The 21,291-nt window shown below is 38.0% G+C and overlaps 1 protein-coding gene across 2 annotated transcripts in view; it reads left to right on the top strand.

The window, feature by feature from the left end:
* UNC13C (unc-13 homolog C) overlaps positions 1-21,291 on the top strand; it is a 577,988-nt gene that overhangs the window by 319,130 nt on the left and 237,567 nt on the right. For both annotated transcript variants that reach the window (XM_004578069.4, XM_036495361.2), the window contains one exon: positions 750-878. In XM_004578069.4, the coding sequence (XP_004578126.2) occupies positions 750-878 (129 nt within the window). The remainder of the gene's footprint in view (positions 1-749; positions 879-21,291) is intronic.

The following is a 21,291-nucleotide window of genomic DNA, read 5'->3' as shown; positions in this document are numbered from 1 at the left end:
ATTCTATTTTATTGAAAGAATTTCTATTCCCCTCCTGTTTTCTTTTGAAAATGCATCAGAAAATTATCTGTTTAACTTGCCTAGTTTATTACAAGCTAAAATGTAAGCCCATGGGAAAAGAGAATTTTGTTTCTTTTATTCATTACAATATCACTATCAAGTGGCGTATGGTAAGTGATATTTTTTGAATAATGAATGATGTAGTGAATTGCATTGTGTTTTTATTTGAGTAATTACAGCTATGAATAGTTTAAAATAAGCTGTTTTATCTGGAAGTAATGATGGACATCTCTTTTTGTATTTAAAATATTACCAGAGTCAGGCATTATGGCATCACAGGTCATGTCTTGCTTAAGATGCCACATCCCATAGTGGAATGCTGGTTTGGGTCTTGAATACTCCATTTTCAACCCAATTTTCTACTAATGCATTCTCTGAGGTAGAAGATAATGGTTAAAGTGCTTTGAAAAGCCATATGGGAGTCCTGGATAGAGTTTCCAGCTATGAGCTTTGACCTGGACCTGCTCTGGATCTTTGGGATGTTAACCATGAGATAAAAACCTCTTCTCTCCTCTCATCACTCTATTTTTCAAACAAATGAAAATAACGAATAAACATTAAAAACATTTCTAGCAACATATCTAGAGTACAGAAAAACTGGCCAAAAGTATTTATTGAATGTTATTTTTCTTGTTTTTAGTGGGCCACAACGTTCCATTGTTGCCTTTTAAAATGTGTGTGTTTGTCAGGTTCTAGAGCTGCAGAGTCCACCGAAGGCCAGCATGGTGGTGAAGGACTGTGTCAGAGCATGCTTGGATTCCACATATAAATATATATTTGACAATTGCCATGAACTCTACTCTCAACTAATAGACCCGGTAAGGAAAAAGTGTATTTGTGTGTGTGTGTGTGTGTGTGTGTGTGTGTGTGTGTGTGTGTTTTGTACTCTCTACTTGTCTGTTTCCAATGTGGATTTCAAAAACATTTAGGATGAAAACCAATGAGAAGTAATGTTCATTATATACATATATATATTAATCACAGGTGTGGGAATTTCCATCCTTGACATCACAGTTAAATAACACTTTCATATTCTCAAATTAATTCACTACTTACAACATTGTATAGTTAAGGAAGATGATAATGTTCAAGCATATCTAGTGAGTCATCAGTTTTTAAGGCATGGAGTGAATTGCCAAGGGGAAGGGTAGAAGTGGTAACTGGCAGACTTGAGACCATGTGTGCGGACACCTCGTTCCCCTCACTGTCTAGGTGTTAAATTCTCACTACACTCTCTTAAGCCAGTATGTGGCTTCCTAATGTTTTTCCTTTGTCTATTGTATACTTCACATGCTTAACAAGGCCTTTTCAATTATTCTGTTTTTTAACATTATTTTTAAATATGACTTGAAAAAGAAAATAGAGATTTTTTTTATTCTACAGTAGAAGTTCCCATTGATAACCTCATAATCAGTGATCAGCCTACATTTCATGCCCTTTTTTATTCCAAACCAGTCTGCCTCACAAATCCCAAGTTCTCTAATTTCAACAATTGATCATCCTCCTCTATATCCATGCACTGAAGCAACCTACTGTTTATGCTCAGAATGTTCTTTCCTTGCTTCCTGCTGTCATCAAAATATAGCTTTAGTTTACCTCGGATAAAGAGAAAGCATATTCCTAGTACTTGTTAAACAAAGGTCAAGTAGACGACTCAAATGGAAGTATTCTGCAGTTGCTATAGGGCACCGTGAAAATGGGGTCTTATAAGGGAGAGGGAGATTGGGCTCAACTCCAAATAACACAGGCACAATCAGGAATTTATAGTAGAGAAACTAAGATGGGGGAAGAGGTGTCACTGGGTAGAAATCGGTAAGAAAGGATATTAGCTGTAAGTGAGGGATTCTGACTACACAGATCCTACAGGATTCTTAGTGAAGAAAGATTGGGATGATTAGATAACAGCTGGAGGATAAAAAGAAGAAAATCAAATTGGATATTAAAAGGTGGTCAGAAATTGGTGATGATAAATATTCTGGCTAAACTAGCATAGGATTCTTTCTACAATTGGAAAACACAAAAGCTTCCATGGAAGCCCAGAAATATAGATCCAATTAAAATAAAACTTAGAAGATTCTGACCAAATATAGCCAAACAAACGTGGGCAGTTCCTGGCCTACTAATCCACACATAATGGACAAGTCAAGACAAAAGGGATATGTCCTACACTCAGTGACTTACTAAGATGATGCGGATCATAATAATAATAATAGCCACATAAAATTGTTTATTTCTATCAGACAGCCTCATCAGAGGTTCTGATAAGATCAATACACCCCTAAGAAAAAGTAAATGAATTGTACCCCATCAAAAATAAATGCAGTATAACAGTATTTTCTAATGTGGCTTTCACACAAGAAGTTCACGTTACTAAATATTTTTTTTCTTTTATACATCTTTTAAAATGTTTATTTTTGTATCTTTTATTTAAAAGAGCTACAGAACTGAGAGACAGAGACAAAAAGATATCATTCTGCTGGTTCACACCCCGCAATGTCTTGAAATAGCTATTGCTGGGCCAGGCTGGAGTGGCAACCTGGAACTCAATGTGGGTCTCCTGCATGAGTGGTAGGGACCTGAATGCTTGAGATGTTACCTATTCCCTCACTGTACCCCTTGCACGGGGTCTATAGTAGCAGGGAACTGCAGTGGAGATTAAGGCAGTGTCTGAATCCATACACTCTGATATTACATTTGTCTTTCTCAAGTAGAGGCTTAATCCTACAACAAAACACCCACCCCAGTTTTATTTTCTAGATAGGTAGATCTCTAGATTTTTTTAATATCAAACTTAATCAGTATGGAAAATATTTAAGCTAAACTTCAGATTTTAAAAATAGCTGTTTTTTTCTGTAAGCACCCTTCTTAAATTCTAAAGGAAGTACCATCTGATATGAATGATTTAGGATTATAATTCTCCCCAGAGCCTTCTGCAGGTGCCCAGGAATGATCAAGTGATTACGGCTCACTTGACTGCAACATCATTCTTAAAGCTCCAGGCCTTTTCATCTGATTGCATATATCTGACCTGTCATCAAATTCTGATGATTTTATCTTCAAACTTCAATACTTTGACTTCAAAACATCTAAATACTTTTCACTAACTATATAATTATATCCTGGTGCAAGCCACCATCACTGCTCACTTGGATTACTGTGAAAGTTTAGCATCCTAAAGGAAATACATGCTTTCTCCCTACCATCTAAGTTTGTTCTCATTAGAATGTCTGAAACAACCCTTTCGAAAAGTCTCTTTCTGCCATGCGCATAGAGCAGGGAGGGGTCCCCAGAGTGGAGCAGGCGGACAGGAGGAGGCTTTTATCCCAACCCTGAAGACTCCTAGATCCTCACCAAGGACTATCAGTATGAGCACCAAGGACTACATCCCTACTGCCAAGGAGACCACCGGGAAATGGAGTGCCTTCGGAGACCAAGAACTCTGAGGTCACCCACCCCCATTTGGATCTACTGCATGGGATGGAAAAAGCCCAAATCCTGCCTTGCAGAATCCAAGGTCATTGGAGCGACAGCCAGGATCCCTGAGCAATCCGCAGAAACAGAAGAACAATAAACTTCCTTCGGGACTAGGGAGAGAAGCTTTCTCTGGTCCTTGCCTGCTTCCAATTTTGGGTCCCCACCCCCTCTCTTAATGACCATCAGGAGCGCTCCAGAAACCCCTCAGAACAAACAAACAAACAAAAAATCTAGAATAGATAGACAGAGAACAAGGAAAGCTTAGAAACAGACAGGAAACGGCCAACGGGGATGCACTTACACCTCACTGGGTGGGACACAAAGATTAGTTACTCCTCACTGGGGTATGGAAGATTTCTCTGCACACCCCTCCTAAACATGCTCACCTAAACTGTGACATATATCCTGTTAGAATTATAGAGTTAGGCCACCTGAAAAACAGCCAGGTTCAGCAAAAACATGCTCCAATGCTATAAACTGCTAAATACTAAAAATAGGCATGAGACAGCTGAATAACAATCTAAGCCATTTTAAGGTGTATAGAACATGGTTGAATATAAGCCAAAACTGAAATATCTATGAAGAAGTCACAGGTTGTGGTTGAGAACCTGCATTTTCCTATTAACATATTGGTTAATCAATACCATGTCAATTAATGCCACAATGTTGTAAATGGTTGGAAATATTATGTTGGGGCTTTTAATTGGTTGGGATGATACTCTGCCAGCTCTACCTTCAGACCAGAGATGGTCTCACCAAGAAACCATTGAACTTACCAGGACAATAAGACGCTGGACTTTATGCTTGGTAAATACCTCCAATGAAAGAATGTCAACTGAATTTTGAACTATGGAAATGCAACAAGGTGGAGCAATCCGCCGTGGGGGGAGTGTGTGGGGAGGGGCGGGGGGAATCCCAGTGCATAAAAAATCTATCACATAATGCAATGTAATTAATTTTTGAAAAAATGAAATGCAATAAAAGTGTGTTTAAAAAAAAAAAGAAAACACATTTGCACTAAAAAAAAAAGTCTCACACTGACTGCTCTGAAGACCCTATGTGTAAGCTACATACACAGTCGTTACAAAGGATGATAAAACCCCACATAATCTGACCCATGTTACACTTTCCAATCAATATGTTCTTTCCCCTTCACACAAGTCACTATGTAAGTGGAAAGCAAATGCAGAATTACACAGAAAGGAATGCTAACAAAACTTTATCATGTTATTTATTATTGTGATAATGCTCATGACATATGATAGAGCCTAGTAGCTGCTAAGAAACGTTTACTAGATCAATAAGCTTATAAGCTGATTTTTCTCAACCTGAAAAATAAAAGCATAAAGGTATATTTAGCCTATGATAAACACAACTGGCAGAAGTGCTCAGTTTTATGGTACACAATCATTGATTGCTTTTTTGCCTCACGCGGTTAGCTGAGACATCTGGCAGGCCGTAGACAATGAAATTTGGGGGAAATTGATGCAAGCTATTTCTCACCCCAATGTGTAAAAACATTTTGCAGTATCCTCCCGCTTTCTCTTCTGTTTCAATAGCCTGTAAGAACACATACTCCAGATGGTATCCTTACTTACCAGATGGGAAAGACTGCCCAGCAAGCTTCAGACTTCACATGCTTAAGAAATAATCCTTCATTCCATTAAGCTGCTGATATTTGGAGAATCATTTGTTAGTGAAGGACCACCTGGCTTATTTTGACTAATGGACTTCAAATAACTTTCTAACCTGCCACCTGGATTATCTCCTTAAAATATATGCATCCTCATGTGTCTATCCTGTTTATAACTCAACTGGCTTCCCATTCACTTGTGAAACTAAGTTAGAATCCTTGCCATTGTTCAAGACCTTCAAGGTCTGAGTCCTGATTGTCTTTTTTTATTTCAACATCATCTCCATCTTTCATCCTGTGATTCAGCTCCTTAAATTTTATGGTGCCGTTGCCTGTGTGTTTACCTGCTGAGGCAGTGTGTCATGTCCTCAAGGCCCCAGCTCATGACTTACTCCAGAGCATCCACTTCTCTTCAGAAAGTCTTTTTGAACTTTCCTACCCAACTTGGGTATCTCAGCTTCCTGTTTTCATAATGTTCTCACATGGCACCACCAGTGTATGTAGCATACTGAATTCATTAGGCTCCTAATGTGTGTTAAATTTGACCTGTCATCCCTATAGAACTGTGAGTTTCATTTTTGTATTCCCAGTACCCAGTGATGAATCTGACTCACAGGATGGTTGAGAAACAATGTAAGTATCTCAAAGTAGAGTCTGTGAACGCAGCTTGCCTCATTAGTTATGGTTAGTGTCCTTCAACCACTCTAATACCTATGTTAGGGTGGCAGACATTTGGAGCAATGATTAGCATGCTACTTGGGGTTTTGTGTCCCGTGGTAGAATGCCTTGGTTCAAGCCACATTTCCACTGCCAGTTCCAGCAAATGGGTCCCTAGCAAGCAGCAGTGATAGCTTAGGTGATTGAGACCCTGCCACCCACACAAGAACTCCAAATGGAGTTCTGGACTCCTGGCTTTGGATCACCCCTGCCCCAGCTCTTAAAGGTATTTGGTGGGTGATGAAGAGGCAGACAGAAAATCTTTGTCTATCATGTGACTGGCAAGACTGTGATATCTGATAGAAGCAACCAAATATTCTAGATACAAATCCGAAGTTCAATACTTAGTGTGCCTGTGTGTGTGAGATTTTGAGTCTCCCCAGGTTTCTGTTTCTTCATCAAAGCTTAATTTTCATATTTATGCTGCTTCTGTTTTGTCTAAATTCTGGCTGAACGATATAACATCTAACACCAAAACTGAAGAAGTCTTAGGTGGTTGCACATGGTGTTATTTATAGTTCAACATGGAAACATACTTTTTCCTCCTCAAATAAATACTGGAGAATAAATTAAAATAAAACTCTTGGAGTGAAAAAGAGGAAAATTGATGGAGAATTTGAAATATTTTGAATTAGAGTAGAAGTGTGATGTTCTGTGGCAAGTTGAAGTTCATAGGTGGTTTTTACCTTGGCCAAATCAACAGGTGCCATGAATGCCAGTAGCATAGCTAAGAACTAAACAGAAGTTAATGTAAGTGTATTCTAGGCACTAGTGTAAGTTACAAGGGAACCTCAGGGGATAAATGACAGATTATTTCTAATAAATAAACAAACACAGGAAAAGGTAGTTAGGAAGCTTCAGCAGAAATTATCTCCAAGCAAGAACATGCTCATCATACTAAAGTACATTAAGAAAAGACCTCATATTTGTAAATGGGGATGATTTAATTATAATCATATATAATGAAGTTATATACATACAATTAAGTTATATATAATTAAATTATATATGTGTGTGTATATATATATATTTTTGTTGTTGTTGTTGTTGTTGTTGTTGTTTTGTTTTGTTTTGTTTTGTTTGAGGGGCGGGAAAATGGAACAAGAGTGAGCTCTCCTCTGCTGGTTCATTGCCCAGCTGGCTGGGCAGGGACCAAAGCCAGGTGCTGGGAATACCATCCAGATCTTGCATGTTAGTTTCAGGAACTGAGTTTCTTCCAGTATTATTCCTGCTTCCAGCAGGAATTGGAGTCAAGGGTCAGAAGCATATGCCAAACTCAAGCATTCTGATGAGGGACATGAGCAACAGAACCTGCATCCCTACAACACTAGGCCAGATGCTCAGGCCTGGACCTTTTTGTAAAAACATTTCTGAAGGGACCTTGCTGAGCGAAAAATCTCAGCAACTGTTCATTCTGTGAAAACCAGTCTGTGAAGGACCTTACTCCTTAATTTTTTGAAAATTCCTTGGGAGAAAGAACTTACCTTCCAACAATACTTTACACCACCAATTTCTTTGTACAACTTCTGAAAATCCATGCCTTATTAGTAGAATCTTTCCTATTATTTCAACCAAAAAGTGGTTTAGCTGTTTGTCTTTTGCTTTGCTTCTAGCCAATTTGTAAGTAATTCAGTACTGGAAAAATAAAAGTAACAATTAAAATGTGCCCATGAAATATATTGGTAGGGAAAAAATCTAAAATCCTGTAACTCTAAATAATATTTAAATGGAAATAATTAAGGAACTCTCTAGAAACACCCAAATTTTTAAAAGTTATTTTTCTCTTTGAATTATATTTTTTCTTATACAACCATTTTCTTTAGTTAGGGAATTGATTTCATTCTGCTCTGATTTTTTTTGAAGACTCATTTATTTATTTCAAAGAGGAGAGAGAGCTCCTCCATCTGCTGGTTGACTGCCCATATGGCCACAATGACCAAAACTGGACCATGGAAACCAAGAGCTTCTTCTATGTTTCCCCTGTGGATTGTTTGGGCTCATATGGGCTGCCAGCACCACAGGTGGCAGCTTTTTATGCTGTATCTCAAGGCCCCAGTTAGGTTCACTCTTAAGGAAGTTGCCTTTCGACTACTTCATGGTAGCATGGCTTGGCATGAAATCTGAGTAAATGTGAACATACATAGACTTAATTTTCTATCACAATTTTATTATTCTAAATTTATAGAATAAAGATGACAAATAGTGAATTTCTTTTTGCCAACTTCATAATGTAATAATCCTATTTATAAAAAGTTGCTCAGTGTGAGTTGAATATATGTGGAGAAGAAATACAAAAGTCCAAAGTCTAAATATTAGACTGTTCTATTTCCATCAGTGTATGTTTCATTTATTCTATAAAAATGAGGTCTGTGGGGCAGCAGGTGGGGTACTAGGGTGATCTTCCACCTGCAGTGCCAGCATCCCATATGGGTATCAGTTTGAGTCCTGGCTGCTTTACTAATGGCATGCTAATGGCATGAGTCCTTGGGTCCCTGTACCCCAATGGGAGACCTGAAATAAGCTCCTGGCTCCAAACTCAGACCACACAGCTCTAGCCATTGCAGCAGTTTGTGGAATGAACTAGCGGATGAAAGATCTCTCTCTCTGTCTGTCATTCTGACTTGCAAATAGAACAAATAAACCTTTATAATGATATCAGTAAATTAAAACACAGATGAAACTAACACGTTTTAGAAGAATTAATAAAACAAAGAATATGTTGTATCACTATAACTGTAATTTTTGTTCTAGAACTAATTATGACTGCATGAAAAGGAAATTATAAACTTGCTGATTAATGTTGAAGAGAAATGACTAAATCAATTACATTTTTGAAGATATAAAATATAAAAGTGATTTTATCCCAGACTTGCAAAGATAGTTCAACATCAAAATAATTTTAATAAGGCATTTAGTCAAAGAAGGAATATCATATTTGCACAAATATATATAAAGAGAGAATATATATGGTGATATCTCATTTACTTTGTGATTAAAAACAATCAGCAAACTAGTATTAAGCTGACTCAGCTCTGGCCTTTGTGGCCACTAGGGCAGTAAACTAGCAAGTGAAAGATCTTTCCCCTGTGTCTCTCCTTCTCTCCGTGAATCTGCCTTTCCAATAAAAATAAATCTTTAAAAAAATCATAGGGGGCTCAGCATGGTAGCCTAGTGGCTAAAGTCTTCACCTTGTACACCTGGGATCCCATATGGGTGCCGGTTCTAATCCTGGTGGCTCCAGTTCTCATCCAGCTCGCTGCTTGTGGTCGGAAGAAGCAGTGGAGGATGGCCCAAAGTCTTGGGATCCTGCACCCAGGTGGGAGACCTGGAGGAGGCTGTGGACTCCTGGCCTCAGATTGGCTCAGCTCTGGCCATGGCAGTGACTTTTGGAGTGAATCAGCAGACAGAGCATCTTCCTGTGTCTCTCCTCCTCTCTGTATATCTGACTTTCCAATAAAAATGAAATAAAATCTTTAAAAAATTCGTATGATAGGTGGAGCAGATTATAAATCTCACCAGAATAGAATAGGACATTTGTTCTGTTTTTCACTATATAATTCTTCATGATATAGCACTTTACACATAATAGGTTCCATTTCAGGAAAAAAATTTGAAAGTCTTTCATTCATTGACAGACGTACAAAGTTGAAATGCGTGGTGTTTTATTATGGGCCAGACACTTTGAAAATCATGAGAGGAACAGTAAACAAGTTGTATTCAGTCATCTTGGGACTCACAATATTTCCATAAGGCAGGCATTAAGAAAATAATCACAATAACTAAACAATGTTCCCATGCTAGGAAGGAAAACCACCATGTAGCATTCGAGTGCCTAAAAGGGATCACTGTCCTGGTCAAGAACCCACGGAGAAGCTGAGCAGAATATGGATTCTCTTTCAAAGCCGCTCAGGTCCCTCTCTCCCAAGAGGTGGTAATTCTGGAGATGTCTCCTCAGATAGACCCAGAATATGATGTAAAGCTAAAACTAAAGAAAACATTGTCTTACCTCCATTCAAAAATCACAGTGTGGCAGAGGCTAGCTGTCATAAGGAGCAGTTCTGGTTTTCATCCTAGAAGAGGTAACCTGTTCTCTCTTTGGTTGGGCCTCAGAGACACAACCTCTCTTAATACTATCCCAGCTGTTTGACCAGTCTCCCTGAACAAGTGCTTAGTTCTATAATCTCATTCAATAGGTCAAAAGCATCGGTGGCTATTGGCTACTCCATCCTCCTGTAATAGTTCATTTTATAAATTTTTAATCATTGTTACTTGAGTTATTCTGGCTTTCTAGGCATTCCCTTCTTTATTTTTCATTATTATCATTTTTAACAAATCTCCTCCTTCACTGGGCCTTTAGATATTGGTTTCCTGACTGCTTTTCTTGGCTCTTACTCTAGCTACACTTAGTTATTCAGCCCAGTGCTTCGAACACAAGGCTGTCCAGCTTTTTTGAACACCTGGAGGACATTAAACATTTGGAAATCAGGGATTTTATCTAGCCCAGGAGGAAAAAGCAAAGCATTCTTTTTTATTGTAAAATATTCTCACAGTTCATTCTTGAACTTGTCTCATTTTGACTTGGAATGGTGGTTTCTTAGGAAGAGATCAAGCTTTGTAGCTGACCCAGTTGTATTCAGGTACTTGTACTAAATTCACTGATGGAATATAGACGTGCACATTGCTGCCACTCCCCACCTGCCAGCACAGCATCCTCCAGGTACATAGGGGCACTGGAATGTGTCCTGTACCTCAAACTGGCACCGAAATCCTTCCAGAATTGTCACTGTGGGAAATGTCTTTCACTCTTTTCCTTCTTTGCATTGGCTTAATTTCTGGCCTGGATTCCTTTCAGAACTGGTGACAGGCAGAATGTTATAAAAGCATTCCCAATGCCAGAGATATAACTCAGCTATTATCCAAGGAAAACAGTTTAAAGATATTGCCTTCAAATTCTGCATAAGACATAAATTGGGATTAAAAATTCTCACTTTTGTGTCTGTACAGTATTAATAAGATAAATATCTTACTATCTATTTGCTCTGTCCCTATGGATGGAATTTTAGAGTTTTTAATGCTATTATGAATAAAACTGGAGGAAGTGGTACATATATCATACTGTTAACTTTTGATGAAAATTACATCTCTTGGCTGAAATTATAAAAGTTATGCTTGCTGTAACAAAAGACAAAAATAAATCTGTAATATTAATGACTACCAGCCAGCTATCTTTCCAAGAGACTTCTGTGGGTCAGATATGGCTTCTCCCCCTTAGCCTCAAGTATCAGGAGCTTGCCCTCCAGCTTGGCAGCTTTGAGGTCATGGAGCTATTACGAGAGGGACCAAATGGAAGGTGAATAGGTCATGGGAGTGACTACCATTGAGTGGAAGTTAAGCAGGTTTTGTGGCACCAGTTTCTGGAAAGAAGGGTTGTTATAATGGAGCTGGAACGTCCCATGAATCCCTCTTCCTCATCTGATTTTCACCTGTTCCAGATGCACTTTTGTCACATGGTGCCATGTGTTTTGAGTACCTCATTGGAACTAGGGAGATACTGGTGTGGTAGCCCTGAACCTCTTAAATTCTCTCAAAGTGCTCAGCCTCAAATATTTTCTTATGTCAATGCAACATAGACTAAGACAGGTTTTATTAATTTTTCAGTCCATCTAGCCATTGCTCTACATCTCACTCATAAGCTGTTCAACTGAAGCAGGTGTCTTAATTGATTTGGGCTTCTCTAATGACACTATCTTAGACTGGGTAATGGGTGGAAAAAGACAAACAGTTCTGAAGACCCAGAAATCTAAGACAAGATACCAGCAGGTGTGGCCTCTCACGTTCTCTCCATCTGTTCTCCTTGTGAGAGTGCTCATGTCATTCATGAGGGTAGAGATCTGAAGACGTTCCCAGTTTCCCCAATCTCTCACTTCTTAATGTAATCATATTGGGTTTTAAGCTCCAGTCTAGAATTTTTGAGAGGACACTAACACTCATACCACAATGAAGTTTGTTTTTAATTTTTAAAATATTGTTTACATAGTTGAGAGGGATATATGCACATTTGGGACTCTGATTAGGGTAAGGAAAGTTGAGGTATGGAAGAAGGTAGGTGGGATAGATGTTTCGGCTCTAGTTTTTCTCCTGTATCTGCAGCAGGTGAAGAAGTGGAGGGCCAGCCACTCCTTGCAATCAAACTACACCAGCACTCAGGGATGGGGGATGGTCATTTGATGAGACCATAGAGACCCTGATATGGGGAAGAGTGTTTCAAGGGTGTTACTTCAGTAGTTTTGACAGTTCAGAGACATTGTTTGCTTCATTGCACTAGGGTTGAGAAAATCTCCAAATCCTATTGGCTGAGCAGGTCTGCCTCAATGACTACAGACCCCATAACCTGTTGCAAAGCTAAGCCAGGAGAGTTGTCCAATCTGTTCTGCTTTTCGTCCTCTGAGAAGGCACTCATTGTCCTCTGCTGGCCTAGATGAGCTGGCTGTCATGCCCCCCATGTGCATCTGGGGCATGCTGTTCACTGCACTAGCATCAGCAAGTAGGGAAGCCCAGTCCCAGTCCATGCAGTCCATGCACTCCAAGGGCAAAGAACACAATGAGTTTTTAAATTCTACTTATGTGTTTGAGAGTCAAAAAGACAGCTCTCACTAGCTGGTTCAGTCCTCAGGACTGAACCAAAGCCTGGAGCTAATGAAATCCAGGTCTCTTTCATGACAGGAAGAAAGCCAGTTATTTGAGCTACCAACACTTCATCCTACAGTCTCCCCTAGCTGGAATGAGGAAAACCAGAGTGAGGTATCAATTTCAAGCATTATTGCCTGGGAAACTAATATCTTTTTAAATAGACTTTCTTATTTATTTGAAAGGCAGAGCTATAGAGAGAAGGGAGAGGCATAGAGGGACATAAATATTCCATCCACCAGTTCACTCCTCAACTGGATGTAGTAGCTAGAGTTGGGCCAGTCTGAAACCAGCAACTTCGGGGTTCTTACAGTTCTTGCATATGAGAACAAGGATCCAAGAACTGTTGTCCCACACACATTAACAGGAGACTGTATCAGAAGTGGAGCAACTGTGTCTCGGACCAATTATGAGAAGCACCTTTTACCCATTATGTCAAAATACCAGCCTAGACATAAATATCTTAATCAGAATCTTACCTACTAAGCCAAACACCTATCTTTTTTTATTTTTAGAATTTTTAAAATAAATTTTATTTTTAAAATAATAACTACATGGTTGCTCAAGGTAGGAAGGATTGAAGTTTAGGGAAAATTGGGTGAATTCATTGCTTCCAAATTTGCTAGTTCTTCTTCTTTTTTTAAAAAAATTTTTTAAAAATTTATTCATTAATTACATTGTATTATGTGACACAGTTTCATAGGTACTGGGATTCTCCCCACCCCTCCCCAAACCCTCCCGCTATGGTGTATTCTTCCACCTTGTTGCATAACCACAGTTCAAGTTCAGTTGCAAACACCTATCTTTAGCCATCAATTTTTGAATTAGGTTCATATATGCAAAAATATTACGGGGAACTTTCAAATTATGTATCTTTTGATATTAACAAGTCTAAACATTTCTTCTTTTTTTAAAATCACTTATCTATTTGAAAGGAAGAGTGAGCAGAGAAAGAGAGAGAGAAAGAGATCATCCATCCGCTGACTCATTCACCAAATGTCTGCAACAGCTGGGTCTGGGCCAGGTTGATGCCAAGAGCCAGAAACTGCATCCTGCTCTTCCGCAGGGGTTGCAGGATCCAAGTGGTTGGGCTGTCTCTGCTGCCTTTCCAGTTGTATTAGCAAGAAGCTCTACTGGAAGCAGAGCACCTAGGACTTGAGTCAGTGTTCCAATATGAGATGCAGACATTACAAGAAGCGGCTCTTAACTTGCTGTCCCACAGTGCCTGCCCATATGTTTCATATATTAAAAAGCCCATGTCTGACAAATGTCTTGGATTTTTATTGGACCATGTTATTCTGATCATTAAGATCTCATTCTGTATTAATGGGGACATAGCAAGGCTTGCTTTAATAAAGGCTACTAGGTTTAATGGATGTAGGATATGCTATATCATGATTTGCCATACCCACTTAAAATTGTTTTAAAATCTTATCCCATCTTTATATGTAGAATGTTATAATTTTTTTAAATTTAAGCTTATAATTCACATGGATTTATTTTGGTATCAAGAATGACAGAAACACTGTCTTAAAGTTTACTTACAAATTTGGGGGAAAATGTTAAGTGTGAATTGTAAAGCAGGATCAAATAAATAAATAACATTTTTGCTTAGCTTTCAGTCCATCCTAAAACACAACCCAGAGGACTCTGAAATGTTTCCTAGTTTCCTTCCAGTCTCCAAAGGGACTCTTGGTAAATTGTTTTCATGAGATATTAAATTTGGAAATAATTGTCAAGCTCAGCATTAGAGCTAAAAAATTTTCCATTTCTACCTTATTACTTGGGATTCTAAAGGAAAGCGGCTAAACTTTAGCACTACACAATTTTCACCTATGTATTTTACTCTGATAAACATTTTTAAAACACAAAACAAAATTTGAAGACAATTTGGCAAACTCATGCATCAAAAAGATAACTCAAATTAGTGTAAAAATAAACAGTCTACATGGTCTAATCTTTTTGAGTGATAGTAATTTGGAGAGGTGTATAAGGAAGATTTCTGGTACTACCAATAAATTCCTGAGACCAGCTGCTTGTGAAGAAGGGCTGTTGGTTGTAAAGGTATGCAGTCGAAGCTCAGGACAGCCCCACTGGTTCAACAGCCTGGTAAGGTTGGAGCCTGGCAATGCTGGGGAATGTGGAGAGGAATAATCAAATCACATGGCCAGTTAGGATTCAGAGAAAGCAGGGCAGTCCAACTGGAACTTTGTAATTAACCTGCTTGTGAGAACTGCCTAAGGCCATGACCTACTATCACTGTGTCAAGATGTAACACTCTTTTAGCACCATTAATGTATGACTTAGGGGTTTGAATGTAAGCGTGTAAGTTGGAGAGATCAAGTTTGTGCAAGCCACAGCAATAAATAGTCACTGAGAAACCAGGAGGAAATATAGATGGCAAAATTCTGCACATTGTCTCATTCTGTTGTAAGCACTTTTTTAGTGTCTGTATAAATTCCTACTTGGTCTTAAAATAGAACTTTTTTTACAAAGCAAATATTCTTCTTCAAATTAGTGTAGTCTGTTCTCAGTTTTCATCAAAAGCCATGGGGCCTTTGCTATACTAATTAGTGTAACTCAAAGACGTCTTTTAGCTCTTTAATTCATCAGAAAAAGGAATAATCGAGGGAACTCTGCATTTAATCACTATGCAACCTAAATTGTCCTCTTAATCAATTTAGAGGCCACAAAGTTGACCACGTGACAGTGTAGTAGCTGTAGCAGTGAATGTGGAAAGACTAGGGAGTCTTGCCATCCTGTATTATTTTTGGGAAAACGTCACATAGATTTTTAAGCAATGCATTACCTCTAAGTGTATGATAATATATGCACATTCCAAATTTGCAAATTTGTGCAGTAAATATTTATGCTTCTTCTGCCATTGACATGTGTTAAGTACTACATATGTCAGGTGAATAACTCTAAGTCTTGCTTTCAAGGTACCATTTTTCTTTTTAATTAAGTTAATTTTTTAGCTTTAAAAGTTTAGCACTATGCCTCATTTGCTTCATATGTAGAGCTCATAACATTTATTCAGTTCTTCACAAAATGAGAGATTTATGATAATGGTCATAATGTCGTATATATTTTCACATACATGGTATGATTTCAGTGAAGCAGTATTTTTAACTCTAACAAATGATATGACAGCCACACGAATGTTTTTTTTTCCATTAACTTCCACAAACAACCATAGTCACGTGATATTTGCTTTTCTGGGGCTGGCTTATTTCACTGTGCATGGTGACTGTTTCCATCACTTTTGTTGCAAATATCATGATTTCATTATTTTTTATGGCTATTATTTCATCTTGTGTATATACCTCACTATTTCTCTCCAGTTACCAGGTAATATGCATCTAGGTTGATTCTGTGTTTTTGCTATCATGAGTTGAACTACTATAGATACAGGAATGTAGGTGCCTCTTATAAATGCTGACTTCCCATGCTTTGGATAGTCTACGAAGAGAGGTATAGCAGGGCCCCATGAACAATATATTCTTTAATTTTCTGAGAAATATCCTTACTGTATTCCATGAAGTTTGTACTAATTGCATTCCTACCAAAAGTGTTTCAGGGTACAGTTTTCTTCCCAACTTCACTAGACTTTATTTGACTGGAGTGGCTGATTTTCATATTCCTAAAAGCTGGTGTTTCTGAGCTCTTTTTCATGTCTCTGTTAGCCAATTATGGTTCTTTAAAAAAAAGCCTATTCATATCCTTGATCAAATTGTTTTTAAAGATATACTTATTTACTTATGTATTTATTTGAATGGCAGTTACAGAGAGTTAAAGAGAGAACCAGAGACAGAGACTGACCTTCCATTTGCTTGCTACTCCATACCCTAAATAGCTGTTAACAGCCAAGTCCTGGCCCAGCTGAAACCAGGAGTCAGAAGCTTCTGCCAGGTTTACTATGGACCCAAAGACTTGAGTCTTCTGCTTTCCCAGGCAAATTAGCAGAGAGCTGGGTCAGAAGTAGGGTAACTAGTACTTGTAGCCTACATGGGATGCTTGTGTTACAAGTAGCTGCTTGAGGGACTGGCACTACGGCTCCGTAGGTAAAACCTCCCTCTACTGGTGCCAATATCCCTTACAGGCATCAGTTCATGTTGTGGCTGCTCCATTTCTGCTCCCCACTCCCTGATTATGGTCCGGAAAAGTAGCAGAGAATGGCGAAGTCCTTGGGCCATGGTTACCCCTGCAGGAGACTCTGGGGAAGCTTGTGACTCCTGGCTTAAGACTGGGTCAGTTCTACCCCTTGTGGCTATTTGGGGAGTAAACAGTGGGTGGAAGATTTTTCTCTCTGTCTCTTTCCTTCTCTCTGTGATATTTTTCTTTTCAATAAAAGTAAAATAATAATTTTATACGAAAGTGGCAACTTGAAGGTCTAAGACTTTTAAAATTATTTTATTTTATTTTATTTACTTTTTGTGATACAATTCTATAGGCTCCAGATTTCACCTTCCTACATCCCTTATTCCCCCCCCACACACACACACACTGATTTCCCCTGTTATTATAATAATATAGTTCTTTACCAACAGTCACAAGTCTATCATTCTGCTGTTTAAGTATATCATGACATTATAGGTTCAGACAACGGTACAAACTCCAGCATCTTAATGTCAAGGTATATTTAACAGTTTCATTGGGAATCCTTCATATAATTGGGAATAGATGTATGTACCACAATGTATCTTGACTTCTAAGTAAGCTAGTCTCCATTATACAGTTATGTTAGGCAAATATGTATATATACATGTTTACCTATATATATATTGATCTTGTATTTTCCATGAAGCATGCGTTATATCAGAAAGAATATACAGCATTTGTCCTTTTGGGATTCGCTTTTTTCACTAAACATAATGGTCTCTAGTTGGAATCATTTTATTGCAAATGGTCGAATTTCATTCTTTTTACTGGCTGAGTAGTATTTCATGGGGAGGTATATTTACCACAATCTGTTTATCCATTCCTCTTTCAATGGGTCTCTGGGTTGTTTCCCAATCTTTGCTATTGTACATTATGCTACTGTAAATATAGGATTACATTTCTCTTCTGGGAATATATCCAAATGTATAGCTGGATCATACAGTAGAGCAGTTTTCATTTGTCTTAGCAATTTTTATACTGACTTCCACAATGGCTGTAATTGGCCTACACTCCCACAAACTGTGAATTAGGGTAATTTTCTCCCCACATCAGTGCCAGCAGTTGTTGTTAGTAGAGTTTTGAATGTAGATCCATCTCGCTGGAGTTAGGTATAATCCCAATGTGATTTTTACTTGTATTTCCCTGATAGATATGGTGCCTGAGCATTTTTTTTTGTCTGTTAGTCATTTGAATTTGTTCTTTTGAAAAATGCTTGCTTGTTTCTTTTGCTCATTTCTTCACAGGGTTGTTTGTTTTGCTGGTGTTGAGTTTCTGAAGCTCTTTGTAAATCGTGGACATTAGTTCCCTATCTGTTGTGTAGTGTGCAAAGATTTTTTTTCCCCATTGTGTTGGTTGATTCTTCACTTTGTTGATAGTTTCCTTTGCTGTACACAAGTTTCTTAGTTTGATGTAGTTTCATTTGTTTATTTTGTCTTTGACTGCTTGTAGCTTTGGTAACTTTTATAAGTCCTTATAAATACCCATATCCTGGAGGTGTTTCCTATGTTTTCTTCTAACAGCTTAAGTGTTTCTGGGTGCAGATTTAGGTCCTTGAGTCATATAGAGTTGATTTTTTTATAAGATGATATATAGGGCATCTTATATCCTACCACTGCAGGTTGCTATCCAGTTGTCCCAATAGCTTTGTTGCAGAAATTAACCTTTTTCCCTGGATTATTTTCAGCCATCTTGTTGAAGATTAGCTGGCTGTACATGTGTGGGCTCCCTTCTGGGGTTTCTATTCTATTCCATTGATCTTCGTTTTTCCCTTGCTTTCTTTATTTCATTCTTTGGTTTTAATTCTTTGTTTTTCATGATGCAATTCCATAGGCTTAGGGATTTTCCCCTTCTACCCTCCCTCATCCACTTCCCTTTACTGTTTTCCCCCATATTGTAATTACAATTTAGGCCCTCAGCAACAGTCACAAGTCCATCATTGTACTATTTAAGTGTATCCTGATACTGTAGGTATAGAATGATAAATGAAGTCCAGTATTGTATTGTTGAGATATAGTCAACCGTTTCATTGGGAATCCATCCTTACTTCTAAATAAAAGATGGACTGCCTCTCTGTTTCTGTACCAGTACCACACCATTTTAATTTAAGTGCATTCTAAAATGGGTAAAAGATAGTAAGGCAAGGAAGAAGAGTGTATTAGGGAAAGAAATCTGGGGCTGGATTAGACAAAGAGCCAGAGAATCTCTTGTAAATAAAAGAACGTTGCAATTATGCAAAATCTTAGAGGTGTGATAGGGTGTGCTACCCAGAGCTGAAGGCAGAAGTAACTGTTACCAGCCACAGCGTGGAGCTAATCATCAGAGCTCATCCAGAAGGAGGGATGTTACAGATGATCTTTACAACCATGAAAGTGGTCGGAACAGCAAATAGTGTCCTTTTACTGATGGTAGATAAGGCTGAAGAAAAGCAGATGTTTTGTAAACCGTGTTAAGGGATTTTATTTGTACTGAAAGGAATGTGGAGCCACTAAGAATTTTAAGTAGGCATATGGCATGATCAGATTTGTAGTCTTAAGGATTGATCTGGCTGCATTATCAATTGAAAGGAAGAGCCTAGAAGAAAAGATAACAACTAACAAGTTACTTGGATAATCTGTTGCATGAAATTTCCTGTTAGTAGCTGTTTTGTTCTTGCTACAAGAATCAATTATAAAATATGCTCTAGCTGTGTGATATAGGCTGAGTACAAATAATGCATACACAAAAAGATAAAAATCTTATCTCTTAAATAATGATTTCCAGTTTGGAGAACATAGGTATTTAAGGAAAGCAATGAGGAATAAAAAGTTACTAGCAGTGTATTAAGCCCAATCAATCATACATTTGTATAAAAGCAAAATTCATTTTTTCTTTTGCCTGAAATTACATCAACTCATCATAGACACTTTGGTTATTCAAGGCAGATTAGAAATTTCCATTTACACTTTACGTATAACTGGAGAACAAACATGAGAATATAAAATTTTTTCTCAATTAGCTTTTGCTTAATGAGTAAAAAAGTAAGAGAAGTAGAATTTGTTGTGAGGAAAACGAATAATATGCATCTTTGTATCTAAAGATTAAAAACCATGGCATGTTATCTATTAGATGATGTTGCTAAGCCCAAGTGAATTTGATGATCACCCAAGCATTAGACTGAAGAGAGATCCGAAGAGAAAAATGAAATTAAATTATATGAAAGTAGTTCAGAATTTCAGAGAAGCGTCACATTTTATTTGTAAGCAATTATACTCAAATGTGCTATGAGAGGGAAAAGCATTCGTTTTCAGAAAAGCCCTGTGTCCTCAGAATTTGAGCAGTGACCCAATTCAATGTTCATTTTTCTTAGGCATGTTGAAGGAAGAATCTACTGGGATTTAATGACATTTTCAACACATTCAAGTTCAGTTCAATATTGTGTTTTGAGTGGCAGTTGCTTTTATAATTTGAGTTGAAGATAATATTTTTCAGAGTTTTATTTATTTATTTGAAAGTTGAAATCACAGGATGGGAGCGGAGAGAGACAGGGAGCAAGATCTCTGTCCACTGATTCATTCTGCAAATGGCTGCAGTGGCCAGGATTGGGCTAAGAGCTAGAAGCTTCATCCAGGTCTCCCACCTGTGTGGCAGAGACCTGAACACTTGGACTATCTTCAGTTGCTTTCTAAGGCATAGCAGGGAGCTGGAATGCATGTGGAACAATTGGGATATTAACTGGCATACGTACAATTACCACAGCTGATAATTCAACTTACTTGCTACAATGCCAGTTCTTCAATTAATGTTTTTAATGAGTAACCTGAAATTTCAGTTTGATAACTTTTTTTGAAAAAATTATTATGCTGATCTGAATTTAGAAATTCAAATGTTTTTAAAGATAGTAATTCTGTGTGATAGTCATATCAGGCCACTAAAAATGCAATGGAGTACTGATTGTACTTAGCGTGGTCTCATTAAGTGAGTTAATAGGCCTTCTGCATTATAATTATGTCTTGAAACCACTGGAAACACACATATCTAGTGATTGATTCCCACTGATCAACAATGAACCAGAAACCTTTGGATGGATCTAATTGTAGCATACTAGTTCTGCCATGGGCCAATTATTAAATCATTCAGACTTAGTTGTAACTGGTATTCTAGCTATGTCTGAGACTCTAGCCCTTGCCACGGAACAGTCGTAGCACCAGTCCAAATTTGACAATCATTTCCTTTCCTTAGTCTTTGGGAGGAACTTTCCTGAGAGAACTACACTATTCCATGTCGCACAAGAGTTTCAGAGCCTGGCCCAGGAGTGGATTGTTGTCATGGTACTCTCAGTCTTTTCCTGTGTCAACTCTGCTCCTGATTCCGCTGGACACAATCCCATTCTGACATCCATGCCTTCAATCCACTCTTGCTTTTGACTTACTGGAGCTTGACTGGCTAAGTCCATTGTATCCATTGGAAGTATTCCCCTTCATCTCCATTGTACCTCGATGTATAGGTGTACCAACATTTCTAGTTGCTACTGATGTGGCCTGTAGCCTTACCTTTTATTTTTTTTTAACTATTTTATATGC

Source organism: Ochotona princeps, chromosome 6 (genome assembly GCF_030435755.1).
Source record: "Ochotona princeps isolate mOchPri1 chromosome 6, mOchPri1.hap1, whole genome shotgun sequence".
Classification (NCBI taxonomy): Eukaryota; Metazoa; Chordata; class Mammalia; order Lagomorpha; family Ochotonidae; genus Ochotona; species Ochotona princeps.
The sequence above is the reverse complement of the archived record's forward strand: the minus strand, read 5'-3'. Positions and strand labels throughout refer to the sequence as shown.